General features: G+C 36.9%; 1 protein-coding gene and 1 pseudogene across 1 annotated transcript in view; one reads left to right on the top strand and one right to left on the bottom strand.

Moving 5' to 3' along the window:
* DNAH11 (dynein axonemal heavy chain 11) overlaps nucleotides 1-19,255 on the bottom strand; it is a 270,126-nt gene that overhangs the window by 210,590 nt on the left and 40,281 nt on the right. The window contains 8 exon segments of the mRNA XM_025046892.1: nucleotides 437-520; nucleotides 1,766-1,924; nucleotides 8,127-8,213; nucleotides 8,331-8,447; nucleotides 12,593-12,815; nucleotides 13,039-13,208; nucleotides 13,307-13,561; nucleotides 13,776-14,108. Coding sequence (XP_024902660.1) covers nucleotides 437-520; nucleotides 1,766-1,924; nucleotides 8,127-8,213; nucleotides 8,331-8,447; nucleotides 12,593-12,815; nucleotides 13,039-13,208; nucleotides 13,307-13,561; nucleotides 13,776-14,108 — 1,428 coding nt within the window.
* On the top strand, nucleotides 10,172-10,292 carry LOC112479893 (annotated as a pseudogene).

Below are 19,255 nucleotides of genomic sequence, written 5' to 3'. Positions count from 1 at the left end.
GGAGTAATCAAAGATACGAACAAGATCATGGAACTCCATATAAATCCAAAAGTGGCATACTCCAATTAGTTGCCCCAAATTCTAGAACCAAAAGGTATCTTTGAAGATACAAAATGCTTATGGTTGCTAAGGAAAGAATTCAAAAGCTTTCCTAAGCCTAAACACTCTCCATGCTAGACGGATTTAGGAAGCATATGATTATAATGGCTACTCGTAAATTCATTAGCCCTAATATGCTTTTACCCACTCGTTCACAGAAAGGCAGGCTTAATTAAAAGTGCAACTGGCTGAGAGTGAAAAAAATACTGTCTCACATCATCCTGTTTGAAGTAAATAAGGACATGCGGCCCAACACACCAGATACTCGGCTGGGGAAGATGGAAGGAGGTGGTGCTGAGAAAGATAAATTGTTGTATTAGACAGTTATGGAACTTGCCTTGGCAAACCTTCTGAGTTCTACATCCATCTGTTCCACATTAATCTGTCTCCACTGGGTTTTAGTCCAATTATCAATGCTTCTCTGAAAATGCACAAGCAGATAAAAGTGTCAACAACATTTGGTGAAAGCAAGTCTCCACAGCAAAATATATAAACTGATGATACACAGTGGCTCTATCATCCAGTGGAAAGTCAATTATTTAAATATTAACTGCACTTGTCAAAACTTCCCTATCACCAAAATAAAAATGTTGTCAGGACATGTCAAACTTAAGACTAAAACATTAATTTCTAGTAGCAGTGACAAATTCCATATACACATCATTATTATCATTTAATCCTGAGTACTTTATATTAATTGGATAAGATATGACCACTAAATACACTATATTTTTATTACTCTACATATAACATAACTTTCATAAGGTAATCTTTATCCATTATAAACAAAACGCTCAACTTCCTATCTTCTATCTTATTAATATATTTCTATAGGTAAGTCAGACAGAGAAAAACAAATACCATATGATTTCACATATATGTGGACTCTCAGAACAAACTCAATAAACAAACAAAATGAAAACAGATTCAGATACAGAAAACAAACTGGTGATTGCGGTGAGAGGGAGGGGCTGGGGAGCTGAGTGAAAACAGTGAAGGGATTAAGAAGTACAAATTGGTAGTTACAAAACAGTCCCAGGGATGTGAAGTACAGCATAGGGAATATTGTAATAACTAGGTAAGTATAGTGCCAGGTGGGTACTACACTAATCAGGAGATCACTTTGTAAATTATATAAATATCTAACCACTTTGCTGTACATCTGAAACTAATTTAAAATATTGAACATCAACTTTAATTGAAAAATTGAAAAAATATATGTATTTCTAGATGGCTCTCAAATTTAAAAAAATGTAATTAACAATATACAAATTAACTTTGTTTTTAGTTAGGTCTATTTATATATGCACATACACATAAGTATAAGCCTGGGTGTATACGTGAGTTTGTATGATCAGGTCACCATATATATGTGATACATATTTATGTATTAATTTTTATTTATATCCTACATAACCCCCAAAATAAATTTGAAGAAGTCGAGTCATTATACACAGGTTCATTCAGAACTAAAGACAAAAGCAACTGACATTCAGAGAAGAATCTTCTAACAAAGATATACAAACTCCAATTCTGGAAAGAAAATCTAATGTTCACATATTTCAAGAAACAGAACCCAAAGAGGATATAGATGATAAAAATTGCTTATTTATACAAAATAACTACTAAAAGAAAAAAAGTATTCTTTCAAAAAGCAGTGTCTTACTCTAACGTAAATAATGACATCCCAGAGTCCTTTGAGCAATTTTATTTCTTTGCGACACTGTTTCATCTGTTTGTACTCTGGAAGAGCCACTTCAAATAGACGAGAAGATTCTTGCATCTGCAGCATTTCTTCTTCTAATGCCTCAAGCTCTTGATTTGCCTATGGAGAAAACACACACACGCACATAAACAACCTGAACAACCAACGAATTGCCAGAGAAACCATGTAGGTCTGTAACGGGTTATGTTAACGTTTAACAACTTTGATTTTAAAAAGATAAAATATTAAATCAGCAGGATAATTATTGATAAAATGTAGAAGGCTTTAAATGAGCAAACTCGCAGCTACTCAAAAAGTGAGAGTAGTCTACTAATAAATGATATCAATACTCTTCTGTACATATTTTAGCAACATTTGCTCTGGCATCAAATTTCTACGGATACATTTTTCCTCTTGATTTTCACTGTACAGCTGCAGACTTTGCTGGGCAGCAAAAGATGAGGCTCTAAAAGCTTCTGCTTAAGAATAAATCATTTCTCTTCCACTTGCATGAACTTAACACATGTGGTTCTTAACAATTACGCTTACATCGTTTATGAAAATTTTATAAGGCATTAAGCAAAGCTAGCCATCATCTCAAGTTATTTCCCTGTTATTTCCCTATTTTCACAGCACATGCATGTTAGGCAAATATTTTTTTAAAAAATCACAAAAGCAAAAATAAAGCTGAAAAAGTTAACTACATGAGTTTTTTTGTTTTACTGCTATACTTGATATATTTGAAGTAATGGATATCGAGCAATTCATTTTACTGCAAGTTCTGTGAATGGAAGAAAAAAAACAAGTGACTTCTTAAAAAAAGAAAAAGAAAACTTCCAAATTTAAAAAATGTTCTAGAGATCATCAATAATACAAAATGTACTGAGAGAGAATCAGTGAAATAAAATACTGGAGCTAAAACCACAGCACAGTATGAAAAAATTTCACCATATGACTACCTTTTCCAAAACACATCTACCGTCCCATCTATGTAGAAGAGTTTGTTTTACACCAAATATAAGCTGACTCATTATTTTCTTAATGAGCTAGCTCTTGATTTTAGTGTTTATTAACATAGTAGTGTATTTAGATGTGCAGGAGAGCTTGTAACACAGGAAAAGCTGGTTCACTCTCCAGTTCTTGGTGCTCTTTCTCTGACTCTCGATTTTGTGTATAAGCTGCTCCTTCTTGACTTATCAAGTCTAGACATTACACTAGGTTAACGACTTGGCAATAAAAAAGGATTTGTTTTTTCACTTTACATTTTCTCCCATCTTCTTCTCAATATCCAGCAATTATATTATTTTAATTCTCTTGGTTTTATTTTTAACTTTAAATATCCATACTTAATCCTGCATTTCAATTTTCAACTCCCTCTTAATTCTCCACTATGTAAAAAAGAATATTAGCACTCTAATATTCATTATACAAGTTATAGATTTCATTTTTCCAAATTATACCTTTATAAACAAGAATCGCAATTTTAGTTTCACTAATGTTTTATGAAAAATTCCATACACATCAAAGGGTATGGGTCTGAGCTTACATACCATCCAGCTCAGGAAATACTAGGTTACTAAAAACTTTTAATGGCCTTCTCAGTTTTAGCCTTCTCCTTCCCACTACAAATTTAACTGCCAAATTTTTATTTAATATGGTCCTGATTTCTATTTTTTCACTACATATGTACTGCTAAATGCTAAACTGTTAAAATTTGTTTTTGAAATTTATATGAATAGTTTTATATTATATAAGACATTGCGATTTTTTTTCCAGTTTTATAAATTTTTGAAATTATTTTTTATGGTGACATTGGTTAATGAAATCCAGTAAGTTTCAGCTGTACACTTTAACGAAATTTCTTTTTGAGGTACGCCTATATATTCATGAGGATGTGTATGAAGTTCATTTATTTCCACTACTGTAAAGTACTAATCTTTATGAATATACTACTATGAATTGATTCTACTTCTAGTGGTCATCTAGGCTTTTCTTGTATTTCGCCATTACAATTAGGAATCTTCACTTCCCCTGGTATGTTCCATGTAGAGTTTTTGTTATCCTTTAATGGGTTAAAAATGTCTTCCAAGAGTTTTTAGCATGAATGAATGCTGAATGATTGCTAAAGATTTTTTGGAACTTCTTGAGATGATCATGTAATTTTCTCTTCTTCATCTGTTAGTGTGAATTATATTAATCTCCTAATGTTGACTCAAACTTTTCCTGGAATGAACCCAACTTGTTTATAAATTGGTAATTATAATTATATTATGTTTTATTTTGTATGTTTGCATCTATATGTACATAAGAATGACTGGCCTATCATTTTTCCTTTCTCATACTGTCCTTTTATGAAAGTTAACAGGCTTCACAGAGTATTTTTGAGTGTTTATTCTTCTTCTGGTCTCTAGAATTATATGAATAAGATGTTTCTTGAAAGCTTAGAATTCACCTGTAATGTCATTAGAGCCGTTATTTATTCTGTTGATTTTAACTGCTGGTTAATTTTTTTTAATTTTCCACCTAATTTTCAATAGGTAAAGGACTATTATTAAGGTTTATTATTTCTTGAGATAGTTTTGTTAAATTATATTTTTCTAAAAATGTATCCATTTTGTTTAAAAGTTTTCAAATTTCATGTTAATTGCACTCTATGATCTTTTGAATTTCTTCTCTGTCCTTCCTATCATTTCTTATTTATTTCTAAGACTGTTAATTTTTTTTTCCTTATTCTTTCCACCAAAGATTTGTCAATATAATTAGTCTTTTCTCAGAAGCAAATTTGGTTTTGTTGATCTTCTTGAAAGACACATTGGAAGCTATTTCATCGATGATTTGTAGGTGGTTAATGCATTCTGTTTTTGTTTATCTGAAATATCTTTATGTCACTCATTATTGAAATATAATTTCATGCGATTTGGAAAATAGCTACTACGTTCTGGCTTCCAGTGTTGCTGATAAGAAATATGCTGTTAGCTCAGTCATCTTCTCTAACAGGTGCTCTGTCTTGTCTATCAAGTTGCTTTAAAAATCTTTTGTTTGGTACTCTGTAGTTCTCTGTGATGTGTTTAGATGTTGACTTTGTATTTATCCTGGTTGGGATTCAGTGAATTTCCTGAATCTATTGATTCATTCTTTGACAAGTTCTTGAAAAATCTCAGCTATTATAACTCCATTGCCTGTCTAATATTCTGTTTATTTTCTCTTCCAAGAAATCTGAGTAGACAAGTTAGACATCATTCTAACTTCTTACTCTGTGTCTTAATCTCTTTTATGTCTTTATATCACTTATATATTTTCCATCTTGCTATACAATGTGCTGCCTTCCAAATGATTTCTTCCTATGTCATTTGCATTTCACTAATTCTCTTTTCAGCTTTAACTAGCTCTCTAGCTCATCGGCTGAATTTTTAAAATATTTTTCATTTCCGTAAGTTCCTGCCTCTTTTTCAAATTCGGCTGATCATTATTGATAGTCTCAAAACTGAGAACTTGTTTTTTTCAGTATTATCTTTTATTTCTTTAATAAATATCTTTTAATATCTGATGTTTTATATAAGTCTCTATGGTTTTCTCTTTCTGCTGGCTCTTATGCATGTTGGTGTGTTTATTGACTTTACTATAAAGTCATATTTGATTGAAAAACTGTTGGACCCTTGAGGAGACTAGAATAAAAGCGTTCCCCCCCCCACAGAAGATTTAGGGTTGCTTCTACTAGGTGCTAAGAAGAACTACTTATAACCATTTAAATTCCCTGGCCTGGAAATTCTTTAATTATTGGGCAGTATAAAATTGAACCGTAACCCTATGAGAACAGGTCTATGTTTATAAATTCCCAGAGTATTCACCCCTCCCCCTCATTCTACCCCCATCCCCCTACTCTGAGCCTTAGCAAGGACTGACAGGTAATCTCAGAGACCCTTTGCAGCCTGTAGATTTTTCCAAACCCACCCTGTCACTGAGGGTATAACCTCTTAAGAGCATCTTCCACTTCCCCTCGAAAGGGTTAATCACAAAGTTCTCCCTCTGGTACTTTCACTTGCCCCTACAGCAATATAGACTTCAAGGTTTGCCTCTGTTTTCCATCCTGGTTTCACATTCTACTTTCTCTCTGCTCTTTAGAGATTTCTCAGTCGCATCTTGGCCCTTGGGCTAAAATCAAGTGTAGAGATTTCTCTTATTTTCTTGGGAACTAAGCAAGATTTAAAATTGCACATTTGCGAACATATTTCAGCATCTGTTTTACAAGAGGAATTTTCAAAATGTCTAATCTATCATATTCCCCAAAGTGAACAGCCTTTTTATTTATTTTTAATCGTTTTCCTATTACTTACACTAATTCAATTATTCCTAGAAATATATACCAAGTTGTGTTAATTCAAGTGTTTATTGTTTCTTTGGCTATGAAGAAGAAACAATAGCATATAACTTTACCAATGAACCAGTCATAAAAGAAGAGAATCACCATGCCCCTTATACCTGGGGTGGGGAGGCGGGGATGGTGAGGTCAGTGACTCCTCTTGAAAGGTGCGGTACCTTGAATAGTAGGGTCTACCAAACCAGCCCAAAAAGAAGCACATACATGCCTTTAGTTGAATCCAGTTAGATAATCTTTAGATATGTATGCTGCACACACCACAAGAAAATGACTTCAAGAAAAAGGTAACCCAGCCCTACTATATTCAAAATATCCCTCAACACATTCTGTACATACAAGGATAAATATCTCTGACTTTTAAACATGTAACTATATGCTTTTATAGTATAGCACACAAATGGTAGGATTCAATAAATAACTATAGTAAATGTTTACATACAGCACATTGGTTAGTCAAGTAAAATGCCTCCCCATCCACAATCTGTTCAGACCACCTGAAACTTAGATACACGCTTAAAAAAAAAACAAACTCTATTAGCATATTCTAACCTACTTTCTTTCAGTGAATATATTAACCACTCTTCTTCAGCCAAGTGAAAGAGAAGACCTTATGGTACAGAATGGTGTTTTCTGAATGTGTTTAAAGCCGTTAAAACTAAATTCAACCCAAAATTTGGAAAGAGAGGTAACAGCTGTGTCAATTGCAAGTTTTACACGAGTCTCACACGTAAAGACTATCTCCAGCATGTAGTAAAATCAGAATGGCAGCCTAGATGAAGAACTCAGAAAGAGTCCCAGCTCCCGAATGTGAAATTTGCAAAGCCATGTTCTCATTTCAGGTGTTAGGTTAAGAATTCCTAGAGAAACAAAGGTATTTTCTAATAAAAGTTTAAAACATTTTTCAAGCCTCACATGAATTACCATTTTAAATTATTTGCCAATTATATTCATTCTTACAGTCAACCATAATGAAGCAGTTCATCATAAACTAGGACAGAATGACTCAATAATATCTGTATCTTTGTATTAAGAATAGTTATAGGCTTTCCTTATTACAGTTAAAAGTTATTGGAAAAGTATCACATAGCAAACAGTATAATGGTTAAACCTCTTGATTTTTTTTTAATGAGAATTTTAATCCTTACTGTCATTTATTATATAATCTCCAACAAGTTACTTAATTATACATGATTGTTTCTTTATCTGAAAATATGAGAACAGACCTGCAGGGCATTTTGTCCTGTCTAAAATGTCTACTGAGACATTTGGTTCACGCCAAAAAAAAATCCACATTTAGAAAATGTTGCTGGGTTCAAATAGCCCATAATGCTTATATTTCTGGTATACAAGATTTCATTTATACATTAAAAATACCTTCCTTTTTGGCTCGATAATCATGTTGTAGTTGTATTGCCAATAATAACCCTTCTCGCCTCAGCCTACCTGGTGATGGCACATGGGGTTAGGTTGGTGGGTCAGGGTTCAAATCTTGCAGAAGAATGAGATCTACATTAATAGTGCACATTTGGGACAGGACCAAATTTCAAGGACCCTTTGGCATGGACTAAATGTCTCCATGGACATATGGACAAGACCAAATATCTGCTACCAATGTTATCATTACATCATATGGATATTGCAAGAACTGAAAAAAACTCATGTAAATAATGCTTTTAGCAAAGTTCTTGACATATATATAGTAAGTGCTTAAAAATAATAGTAGTTGTTACTTTCAGTAGTATGATTACTTTGTAATGATAGTAGTTTGGGGAGACATGATTTAAAGCAATACAATTTACTTGGGGAAAACTTTATGACTGCATTTGTAATAGTTAATAGTCAACTCCTATAAGTAATTGCAAAACACAGGCAAAATAGTAGTATCTCAGTGCCTAAATTCATTTTCTATTGTACCACGCATGAGGTAACTGAGATTAGCATTACCGTATCAAGCACTGTGTATGGATTTCCTGCGTTAAAACCAAAAGGAGCATAGAGTCTGAATCTCTCTCTGAACTCGGCCTGCTTCCCCTGATCAAGCAAAAAAAAAAAAACAAAAACGAAAGTGAATCTCAACTTCAATTATCCTTATAAAACCTTTCTTAAAAATAAACAAACAAACAAAACAAAACTTGGTAGCTAGCTTACATCGAACAAAATACATTTTCTCCTTATAAGAGTGACTTCTGCATTTTGGAGAGGTGAAACTTCATGTCTGACAGTTGCTGCAATCTTTTTGGTTGTTTCCCATCTTTCAGGTAATTCCTACAAAAACACAAGTGCAAATGGGAAATTACTTCAATGCCTAAAACAAACCAACTCCACAGGATTAAATAATTCTAATCTATTTACACTAACTCACAGCATCTTTTCATTCTCATATAAGTGAAGTTTATCTCAAAAAAGATCAAAGTGACTAAAAAGCTTAGAGCCAGGCTGAAGTTCACACTGACCCAGTAACAGCCGTGGATTGGTATCTTCAAAACATAACCAGAGTTGTCCTCTGGTATAAGATTTATCTCAGAATAAAAGAAAATCTTTGCAAAAGAAATGCGAATTTCCAAATTGTCTTGCTGTTGAGGGAATAAAACTAAAGTGCTCTGGAAATGACTTTGGTGATCCCCGACAACTAGAAATGCTTAGCAAGTTAGCAGGTGAAAAAGGATGCTCTGAGTCTGGCAGGCCAGAGATTAAAATATGAACCAATCTCATCCTCCACTTTTCTCTATCTCCCCAAACTCTGGGTATGCTGTCTTGATGGAGAGCTTGAGCATTTAGGTTAGGTTCATTTTAAATGACGAGGAGTTTTGAAAAAAGAAGAGAAAAAGGGAAGGGAAGGTTAATTCCTACTTGATGTAGGACAAAAGAAGTAATAAATAGTTCAGGTAGCAACTCAACTGTGCCCTGCCTGACTACAATGCAAACAGGACAACAGGAAGTCATTTTCTTTGAAGAGTCATTGTGCATAATTGCTGTTGAAAAGCATTCCTTGTGTCCAGACTAACAACACATTGTTTCTCTGGGTCATCTCCTGGGACACTGAAATTGTTTTGTCATATAAAACTATCCATAGTGATGGGACTCTACTAGTGTAGCTGAAGAGCAAGAATCAGAGGTTCTAAAGACTATTTTGTAAGCTCAATAAATATTTGATGAATGATTCAGTAACTGCCAATTATGAAGAGTGCACCGTGCTAAGTATAAATTGCATCCGTGTGGTGTAGGAGTGCTACAAAGATAAAACATAAAACATTCTAAAACCGTTTTATATTCTGTCAGAGTGAATAAGAGGCACACACAATAACTATTCTATATGACAGAATGTGTTAACTTCCATCGGGAGGTCTGTGTGTCATGGAATTAAAATGCTTGGGAGGCAACATGGTGTCATGACAGGAACACCAAACCAGGCCAGGAACCAAGGGACCTGGGCTCGAAACCTATTTGTCCCTCATCTTGTTCTTCCACCCTTGATCTCATCAAAACTCTGCATCCTCATCTGTGCAGAGTCTCACTTTGCATTTCCAATCAATCCCATGGAAACGAAACATCACCTGGAGTCCCTTCCAGGTCTCGAAGCCACAGAGAGGTCACGACCGTGGGCTCAGGTCCCTCAACCCTCTTTGACTACAGAACACCTGCTGTTATCTGCTTTATATTTGGGAATTCCAAATAAGCTTCCACTTGATAAAAATAGATTTTCATTGAACATCCAAAGATCAGATGATCTCCAACGTCTCTGTAACTGATATGCTTCACTTAAGGAGGTAACATTGAATCTGAGGCTCAAAGGAATGACTGGGTTTCAACAGGCAGAGGTTACGGGGAGATCCCTCAAGGTCTGGTGAGATAGGATCACCAGTGCAGGGTGGGGTGAGACTGGGGGCTCCTGTGGAAACTGCACAGTATTCGGAGGCGCGGAGCAGTCAGTGAAGGTTTCTCAGCAGGGAAGGGGCTCAATAAAATCTGTAGATTAGAAGTTTAATCTAGTCTATGGTCATGCCACCCTGAACAAGCCCGATCCCGTCTGATCTTGGAAGCTACTAAGCAGGGTCAGGCCTGGTAGTACTTGGATGGGAGACCACCTAGGAAGATCAGGTGCTATAGGCGTAAAATAATAAATAAATAAGGGATTGTAAGCTGACAAGCTCCTTGCAATCTGCGAGGTCAACCAAGAGTTGTCTCGCCTAATAAAAGAAGTTTAATCTAGCTTCAAAGTATATTGTACACAGAGTATGAGGACACAGCCATATTTAAGGGCTTTTAGATAGAACTAAGCACAGGCAAGTATTTGGAAAATATTATGACTGCTAATGATTATGAAGGAGACACAGTAACTACTGCAAGTTGCTTTAATGAAAATAAAACTGGGACACTGTTATCTTCCACATGCGACTCATACTGCCTGTCAATCTTATATTTTGTCCTCCAGTCTGAATTACTGACATAGAAGCACACGCATAGCTAAAAGTGTGGCCCACTTTTGAAATATTGAAAAGTCTAATATTTTCAATACTGCTATAACCTTCCATAGTGAGCCAAACTTTTACAAAACAATTTCTAGAGGCAATGGCTAAATTCCCCCATATCACCTACATGTGTTATGATTAGTTTCTCAATATGATAAGGTCCAAGATCTGACTCAAACAATATCCAAATCTTTCTAAAACCAGTATTTTGAGTGTTCTACTGTAACTATTTTAGCTCTAACATTTGTTATATATCTATCCACATCTTATCTCACTCCATGTCTAACTGGGTTTTCAGTTCAAAGGACTTATACTTATGGAGAATTTAATAATTCATATATAATAATTCTTTATAGCTAAGAGAGCACTTGTAAATACACTTTGCATTTAATCCTCACAAAACAAAATGAGATGTAAAATGAGGTGACTAACGTGAAAAACAGTTTGGCAGTTCTTCAAAAAGTTAAACTTAGAATTACCATATGACCCAGCAATTCCATTCTTAATTCCAAAAAGAACTGAAAACAGGTACGTAAACAAAGGCCTGTGTACCAATGTTCACACAGCACTATTCACAATAGCTGAAAGATGGAAACAACCTAAATGTCCAACAGATGAAAGGCTGAACAGATATATGTATATATATCTACATACGCACACACACACATACACACAATGGAACATTACTTGGCCATGAAATGGGATGAAGTAGTGATAGATACTGCATTGTGAATGAAACTCAAAACTACTATACCAAATGAAAGAAGCCAAACACAAAAGGTCACATATAGTAAAATTCCATTTACGTGAAGGCTCTAGATTAAGTAAACTCATAGAGACAGAAAAAGATCGGCAGTGGCCAAGAGTTGGTGGCGGGAGACATGGTGGTGGTTGGAAGGACATCTAATGGGTGTGGAGTTTCTTTTCAGGGTGATGCAAATGGTTTGAAATTAAGTAAAGGAGGTGGTGGTTACACCGCATTGCGAATGTAACAAACACCACACTTTGAAATGGTTAATTTTGTTATGCAAATTATGAATTTCACCTCAATTTAAAAAAAAAGGAACAGAACGTGAGAAATTGGAGATAGTATAGGAAAAAAATGAGATATCTTGAGGGATATTTCACTGCACGCTTTGAGGCAAGCAGATGGAATGGACTTGCACAGTTCTTAAAAACAAATTTAAGTTTGAGTTCCATGCTCTAATCACTAAACTAGAATTAAATAGAAGTTTTTTAGTTAATGTGTCCACTGATAACATTGTACAGTTAAATGTAAGCCCATCCTGGAAACTGGTAAATGGTGTAAATAAACTATCTATAGAATTTCAGTATGGGCATGGAAACAGAGCCTTAACTGTGAGATCTTCAGTCACGGTTTCAGTTATAACTAAAAATACTTTGCTCTTCATATGGCTCACAGCAGCCACCAAGTCTTTCCAGAGCATAGAAACGGAAGGATGACACAGAAATACTATTTAGGAAACACAGTGATTTCTCCATCCAAATTGGGCTTTGTTTATTTTTTATTAACCAGTCCATGGTATATTTCCATAGACACTTCTCAATTGGCAGGCAGCTTTAAATGAAAAAGAGCTGGGACATATTTCATGTGTGAAGGTGACAATTAAAGTGGACCTCAAAAAAGCAACTTAGAGGTTATTACCGAAATACTTTCTAACAAGAAGAAGCAGGGCATAGTGGTTAAGAGTATTGTGGCGTGGAACACCTAGAATCGTGTCGACTGCCTTTATTATTTGTGTGATCTTGAAAAAGTTATCAAATCCCTTTAAGCTTCAGATTCCTAATCTGTAAAATAAAAACATTCATGTCTACATTACATGCTGTTATAAGGATGTCATAAGAGTGTGCATGTAAAGAACTGGGCTAATTGAGATGCTCAATTCCTGGTAATTACTATTATTTTACCACTATACTTACCTCTAGCTGAATGTAGACTTGCTCAGGCATCTTCTGGCCATAGGTTTCCAAGAGTGTGATGGTTTCTCTTAGTGGTTCGAAGAGTTCATCAGTAGCTCTCTGTCGGCTTCTTATAGCCAGAAGGTGTCCCATGATATCAACTAAACCATCGTGACTGCCTTCACTTAATTCTCTCTGAAGCCCAGCATCTGTCTCCTTTATAAATTCTTGTAGCTCATTCAGACTATTAAATATACATAGAAACAGACATACACACACAAACACAAATTAAGCTCATTAAAACACCTAAGACTTCTGATTGACTCGTTTTCATTATTTACCTAAACAAACATTACTTGTTATTGCCATTATAAAACTCGCAGTTTCAATGCTCATGAAATATTCCAATTTTAGGCAGCAGTCAGGTGTTAAATTATAATTCCAAATACCAAAGCACAAAGGGCTACCTGTCGATGACAAATCTCAAAAGATGCTCCTGAAACATCCAGCTCCACTTCCTAATAATGTTTAGCAAGCTCACTTTGAAAGGCTTCATGTCCACCTTGAACCAACTATCAAACACTCTGAAGTCATCAAACTTGGTCATCTGAACATACAAAGCCTCATAAACGTCAATCTATAATCAGAAAAAAAAAAAAAAGATAACTATAATAACTCAACCCAAAGCCAAAAACTACATTAAAAGCTACATTAAAAGCTAAGGGTTTTCCTTGCCTGTTCCCTGAATTGGTCAAGAGTTGGTGGTTGTTCGGGGATTTCTTCATTTACTTGAGCGTCCATTTCCTCAGATGATACAGTTTGGCCATACAGGAGAAAATGCTTCATAAACTCAGCTCGGTCATCCACCCAGAGGTAAGCGTACGTGTCCAGGGTGTTTCTGAAGTCCAAGACTTTGGTGATGACGCCCGCCACTCTGTTCATTATCTCTTGCCTGACCTCTGCCAGGCCTAACATGTTATCCATATCATTCTAAATGAGAGGAAAACCAAGCACTTATTAAAACCAACTTTGCTCTATTAATTAAGTTCAACATAACATCCAAAGCAATTCTTCCAAGGGATAGTAGTTGGTAAAATAAAAAATCATGTTGCTTTTACCAACTTCTTTCCTTGTGCTCTCCATTACCCCAATTTATTTTTGAATCATTAATATAAAAGCTCTTATCCATTTACAAAGAAAATACCTGATAATTTGCTATTTCCAGGTGCACTGCTACTCGCTTCATCTGGGCAGACATTCTAAAACTATTGCATAGCATTTCTTCTACCAGATCATAGAAGCCATCCCCAGCTTCTCTTTCTAAAGAAGGTTTAAACAGAATCTCAGGGGGCATTAAGATCATCTGTGCTTGAAAAAATGGTGCAGGTTTCAACTGCTTCTCCGTATTCATTAGAAAGAAATCTAAGTCATGCATTATTGCTTGAAAAAAGCCTTCTACCACAATGTCATCGATGAATTCTACATAAATCTTCCAGGTATCCAGAGAAGGATCGGCTTTGAAGAGCTTCCTGTTTTCCTAGAAAGATATACATATTAATAAATGAGTATAAACACTAGTGAGTATAAAAAAGAAAGCTTTCCATTTAAATGGTTTGTTAAAGAGATTTTTGCATACAACACAGGAACATTCCATTGTTACGCTGCAGAACCTTAAACTAGATGGTAAAGATCTGATTCATTCACAAAATACATTCAAAAGTCATTCTTTACAGGAAAGGTCATTACGAAGACTGCTATCTTCAAATATAGATAAGAAATATACTAGTTCCCAGTGCATTCTAGATGTATTTGACTATGCTCTCTGCTTTCTTTGATTATTTGCTACGGTAGATGTATGACCCAGAATTCACAGGTGTATGGTATATGTAAAAATCAGAACTACAGAGGCGAGTCTAGTTCCTGATAAACTAGGGCAGAGGTGAGCAAGTTCTATGAGTTTCTTGCCCTCAAACAAATTTAAGAACTGTCCCTTTCCAGGATGCTCTCTTGCCCACCATCCAGGTGGAACCATTTATATCTGGAGTTGTGCAGTACACAACCTGAGCAGCTGTACACAGTAGCCCTGACTCTTGTAGACACTTGAGAAGAGAAATACAGATTTTAGAGCTTAATAATAATAACATAATAATAATAATAGAACAACAACAACAAAAACACCTTAAAGAGCATCTTATTCAGTTTCTTCTTTTTAAAAAATATGAAAGCAAAGACTTAAAACACAACTAGTGTCACACTGGTAGGGAGCAACCTGCTGAGAGAACTAGAACTAGAAACCATCCCTCGTACTCCCCCAGGGTAGAGCTCGTTCCAACACATCACAGAAACATCCCTGTGCTTGCCTCATTGTTTGTACTTTTTCATACTAAGAGATCCGGTCTGCATCACTGTAGTGGCATTTATTCAAAAAAAAAAAAAAAGTTCTATTTTCAACAACTTAGGGCAAGTGGAGAAAGAGGAAGAGAAAGAAGAGCTCTGGGTCACTAAATGATCACTCAGGTCCCTTCCAGACCCAGTCTTCCATGGTTCCGTCCTTCCCTCTTCACCTTAATCCCTGACCGCAGGCTATCCACCGAGAGTCTGCCAGCCACAAAGGAAGCCGCATGAAAAGGCAGAACTGACTCACCCTCTGCCCTATATCCACAGCTTTCCTCCAAGCCACATCCCTCACTCGAAGTCTGAGCACCAGGCTCAAACCCATTTGCCGATAAGAGGGAGGGAAAGCACTTAACAGACACAACTTCTAGAAGCAAATCATCAGTTCGTTTCTATTTTGAAGTTGAGTTTCCTGTGGTTGGAAGCTCTCCTCGGTTCTCATACTGACTTCACTGCTTCTTAGTTTTTTGACTTCAGGAAACAAAATGAGTCCATTTAGTAGAAAATTTCAACTGCATTCTCTGAGAATAACACTGCAAAACCTTGTTTTGTAACCATTTCTAATCATGTAGTGGCAATAATTTCAATGCATTTTAATCAGGATTCACAAATCTTATTGGTCTGACACCACCAGATTAGTGTTTAGGGAGTATGTTTTATTAATATTATTATCAAGAAACTGTAACAGAAGAACCTAATTGTAATCTATCATCTGTCTTCCATGAGACAGATCCTAATGCATAAATAATTGTAAGGGTGTCCTAAAAGTCACAGAATAATCCACAGCATCTCAGCAAAAACTAAAGAATAGTCGATGGCATGACTAAGATACTGCTGAAGAAATGAATTTCCAGATATACAGCTTCTTTACATGTCAGAACACCCCTGAGATTCTCCCAAGGCTTACCAGCCTTTGGCAGTGCCTTTAAAGAGGGTACTGGCTCTGCCCACACCTTGATTTCAGACTTCTTGCCTCTAGACTGTAAAAGGATAAGTTTCTGTTGTTTTAAGACACTTATTGTGGGATTTTGTTACAGCAGCACTAGGATACTAATACAGGCAGCAATCAAAGAAGGCAGGGACAAAAACCTTTGTCCTATTAAACTTTATCAGTAGGGAAAATTAAAGCTTTCTTAGAAATTTCAGACAACCTTGGAAGTCAACAGAAACTTTACATCATCATAATCATCATCACGAGCTATAGATGCTCAAGACAGAACATTGAGTGTACCACGCCTTCCGTTTCGATGAGTGAGTCTGTCACCCTGCGAACACTTCCTTCACCTGGCACGCAGGACACGGCCCTCTCCTGGTTTTCCTCATCCAGTCAGTTCTTTTTCTGCCCCTTTAGCTGGTTCTTCTTCACCCCACTTTCTGAGAAGGGTGTGCCCCAGAGAACGGTCTTTGATTTGCTCCTATCTTCTAGACTCATGTTTGGTGATCTCATTCAGCCTCCTGGTTTAAATGCCACTGCCACCCACTTCTCTTTAATTTCCATTTCCAGTTTGGAGCCTGCTCCCAAACTCCAGACTAGTTAAGTCCAGTTACTGACACCACTCCTTCACTTCTCTGACAGACGGCTCAAATCGAAATATCTAAAAATGAAATCTGACCTTCCCCACTCAATCTCTTTCTCTTATAGCCTTTCCCATCTGAATAGACTGGAACTTCATCTTTCCAGATGTGCGGGACAAAATTCTTGGAATAATCCTAGATGCCTCTTCCATGCTCCACCACCCACTCTGTTCAGAAATTCTCTTCACTCCACTTACTTCAAAGTATATCCAGAATCCAGACACTTCTAATCATCTCCACAGTCGCCACTCTGGTTCAGGCACCACCACCTGTCACCTAGCTTATGGCCACAGTGAGCTACCTGGCTCTCTTCTGTCCCTCACCTCCCTACTGTCCCATTTCAATATGACAGCCATAATCGTTTTCAAATGAAAGTTAGATCATGTTTACTCCTCTCCTTGAAGTCCTGCAACATGGCTCCCATGTACCACGGCATAAACACCAGAGGCTGTACAAAGGCCTACGACATCTCCCAACCTTCCTGTCCCCTCCTTACGCCCCATGAACATCTGACCTCACCTCACCGTACCGTCCACCTCGATCACTTTGCTTCACACATTTGGTTCCCTGCTTTCAGGTGTGTTCCTCCTGAAAACTGTCTCCTCTGTCTGGAACGCTCTTCGCCCAAAGGCCTACTTGGCTAACTCCATAACCTTTGTGACTCTATAACCCACTAGGCTAACTCTGTAACTCTGCTCAGATCTTACCATCTTATTTAGGCCTACCCTGATCATCCTATTTAAAAACACACCCCTTAAATTTGGCAATATCCTGCAAATTACATAATTACAAATTATCCTGTGACCCAACAATCCCACTTCTAGAAATTTACTCCAAAGATACACTAATGTAAGTGCAAGAAGACTTACACTCAGGGTTTTCATTACAACACTATGTGTAAGAACAAAAGATGAACTGCTAAATAAATTATGGTACAGCCACATGACTGGGTACCAGGCATCTTTAAAAGGGCATGAGGAGAATGGAGCACGGTGCTTCGGAGGGACCCCCAGGATATCATTAAACAAGAAAAGTAACATGGCGTGTGCGGCACTCCAAGTGGGAAACATAAGCAATATGTATTGATGTTTTTAAAAAAGAACCTAAAATCTAATTTGAAAAATTTACCTACAGGGGAGGTAGATTTACCTATAGGGTAGAAGGAATGAGGATGAAAACTAGACTTCTCCGACTGTAGCCTGATTTAGGTTTTGACTTTGTAAATGTATTTATGAACATTTTTAATAATAAACAAAATTCAAAGTTAAAAAAAAAACAACAAAACAACCCACACCCCAATCCAAGCACTGCAGAACTCTTATGCCCTGCTCTTAGTTTACCTTTTTCCTGCGGCACATAACCAATTCCAGCATCTGTGACCTACTGTGTCTCTTGTTTATTGCTGCTTTCCCTAGAATGTGAGCTCTGTGAAAGCAAGGATCTTTATCTGCTCTGTTCACTGAAGTTATCTCACAAATCTAGAAGGATACTGGGCCCCTAGGAGGCTCACAATAAATATTTCTTAATAAGTAAATGATGGTGGACTGAGATACATAATTGGTTATATTCAATATCCAGCAGGAAAACCATAATCCACTGTTTGTTCTCCTACTGAGAATTAGCCTAGAGACAAGTATCTTTGCTTTACACATGAGAAAATTCAGGGCCAGTTTCTGGGAGACATGAGACTAATTACCCTGGTTTCCAGCCTCTCCCCACGGAGTTTGCCCCACCTGTGTGCTTTATGAGGTCCCAGGGCGTACATGGTCTACCTGCCCGAAGGAGACACTCCATGCCCCGAGGCCTGCATCTGTCTATGGAAAAGATTCTATCTGACAAGGATGCTCAGAATACATATTATGCTATTTTTATTCCCACCTTTTTTCTTAAGATCAATCAGAAATCACCTTCTTATTGTCCCCATCACCAGAACCACCCAACTACAAGCACCACATTCGTATTCTCCGTCTTTCCTCCCTCCCGCTATGGTAGATGAACTCACCAGGCACTCACCTAAAGCCAACTTGAATGTATAAAACCCTGTTCCCTCAAGGACTTTCCTGCCAGGATATTTTCTTCTCTACTAGATCATTTCAGTCCACAAACAGACATCCTGAAACATCAACAAATATTAAAAACGAAACCCACCCTACTCCTGACATACAAGTCTGGGTACTGCCCAGTTTTCATGTCTCGCCACAGGAGAACTCGGGAGTTATTGGCTGGCTCGTCCCATTTCTCCCATTCCACTCCTGTCAGGTTTCCAACCTCCACTCTACCAAGTCAGCTCCTGCCAGTCCCCAAAGACTTCCATATTGCCAGATCTAATGATCATCCTCGGTTCTCACTGTCCTAAATCAGGATGGGACAGAGTTAAACTCTCTCTCTTTCTTAACTTGGTTTCTAGGGCATCATCACCTCCCTTGATTTTGGCTTCCTACTTTACTGTCCTCTTTTTCAGTATCCTGTGCTAGATCCTCCTCCCCTGACCTCAGGATGACCTCAAGGCCGGTCCATGTAGCTCTTCTCTATAGTTAACCCATACCCTATCTCATCCTGTCCATGGCCTTACATATCATATATATGCTCCTGACTCTCAATTCTCTGTCGCTCACCTGGACTCCTCCTCTGAACTCCAGACTCCCATCTGTAATGTCAGCCTACTAAAAATCTCCACTTGGGCAGGCATGTCTTACTCACATGCCCAAAACCAAA

This window comes from Pteropus alecto, unplaced genomic scaffold, assembly GCF_000325575.1.
Source record: "Pteropus alecto unplaced genomic scaffold, ASM32557v1 scaffold21, whole genome shotgun sequence".
Taxonomy (NCBI): Eukaryota; Metazoa; Chordata; class Mammalia; order Chiroptera; family Pteropodidae; genus Pteropus; species Pteropus alecto.
Note: the sequence above shows the minus strand (reverse complement) of the source record. Positions and strands in the feature narration are given on the sequence as shown.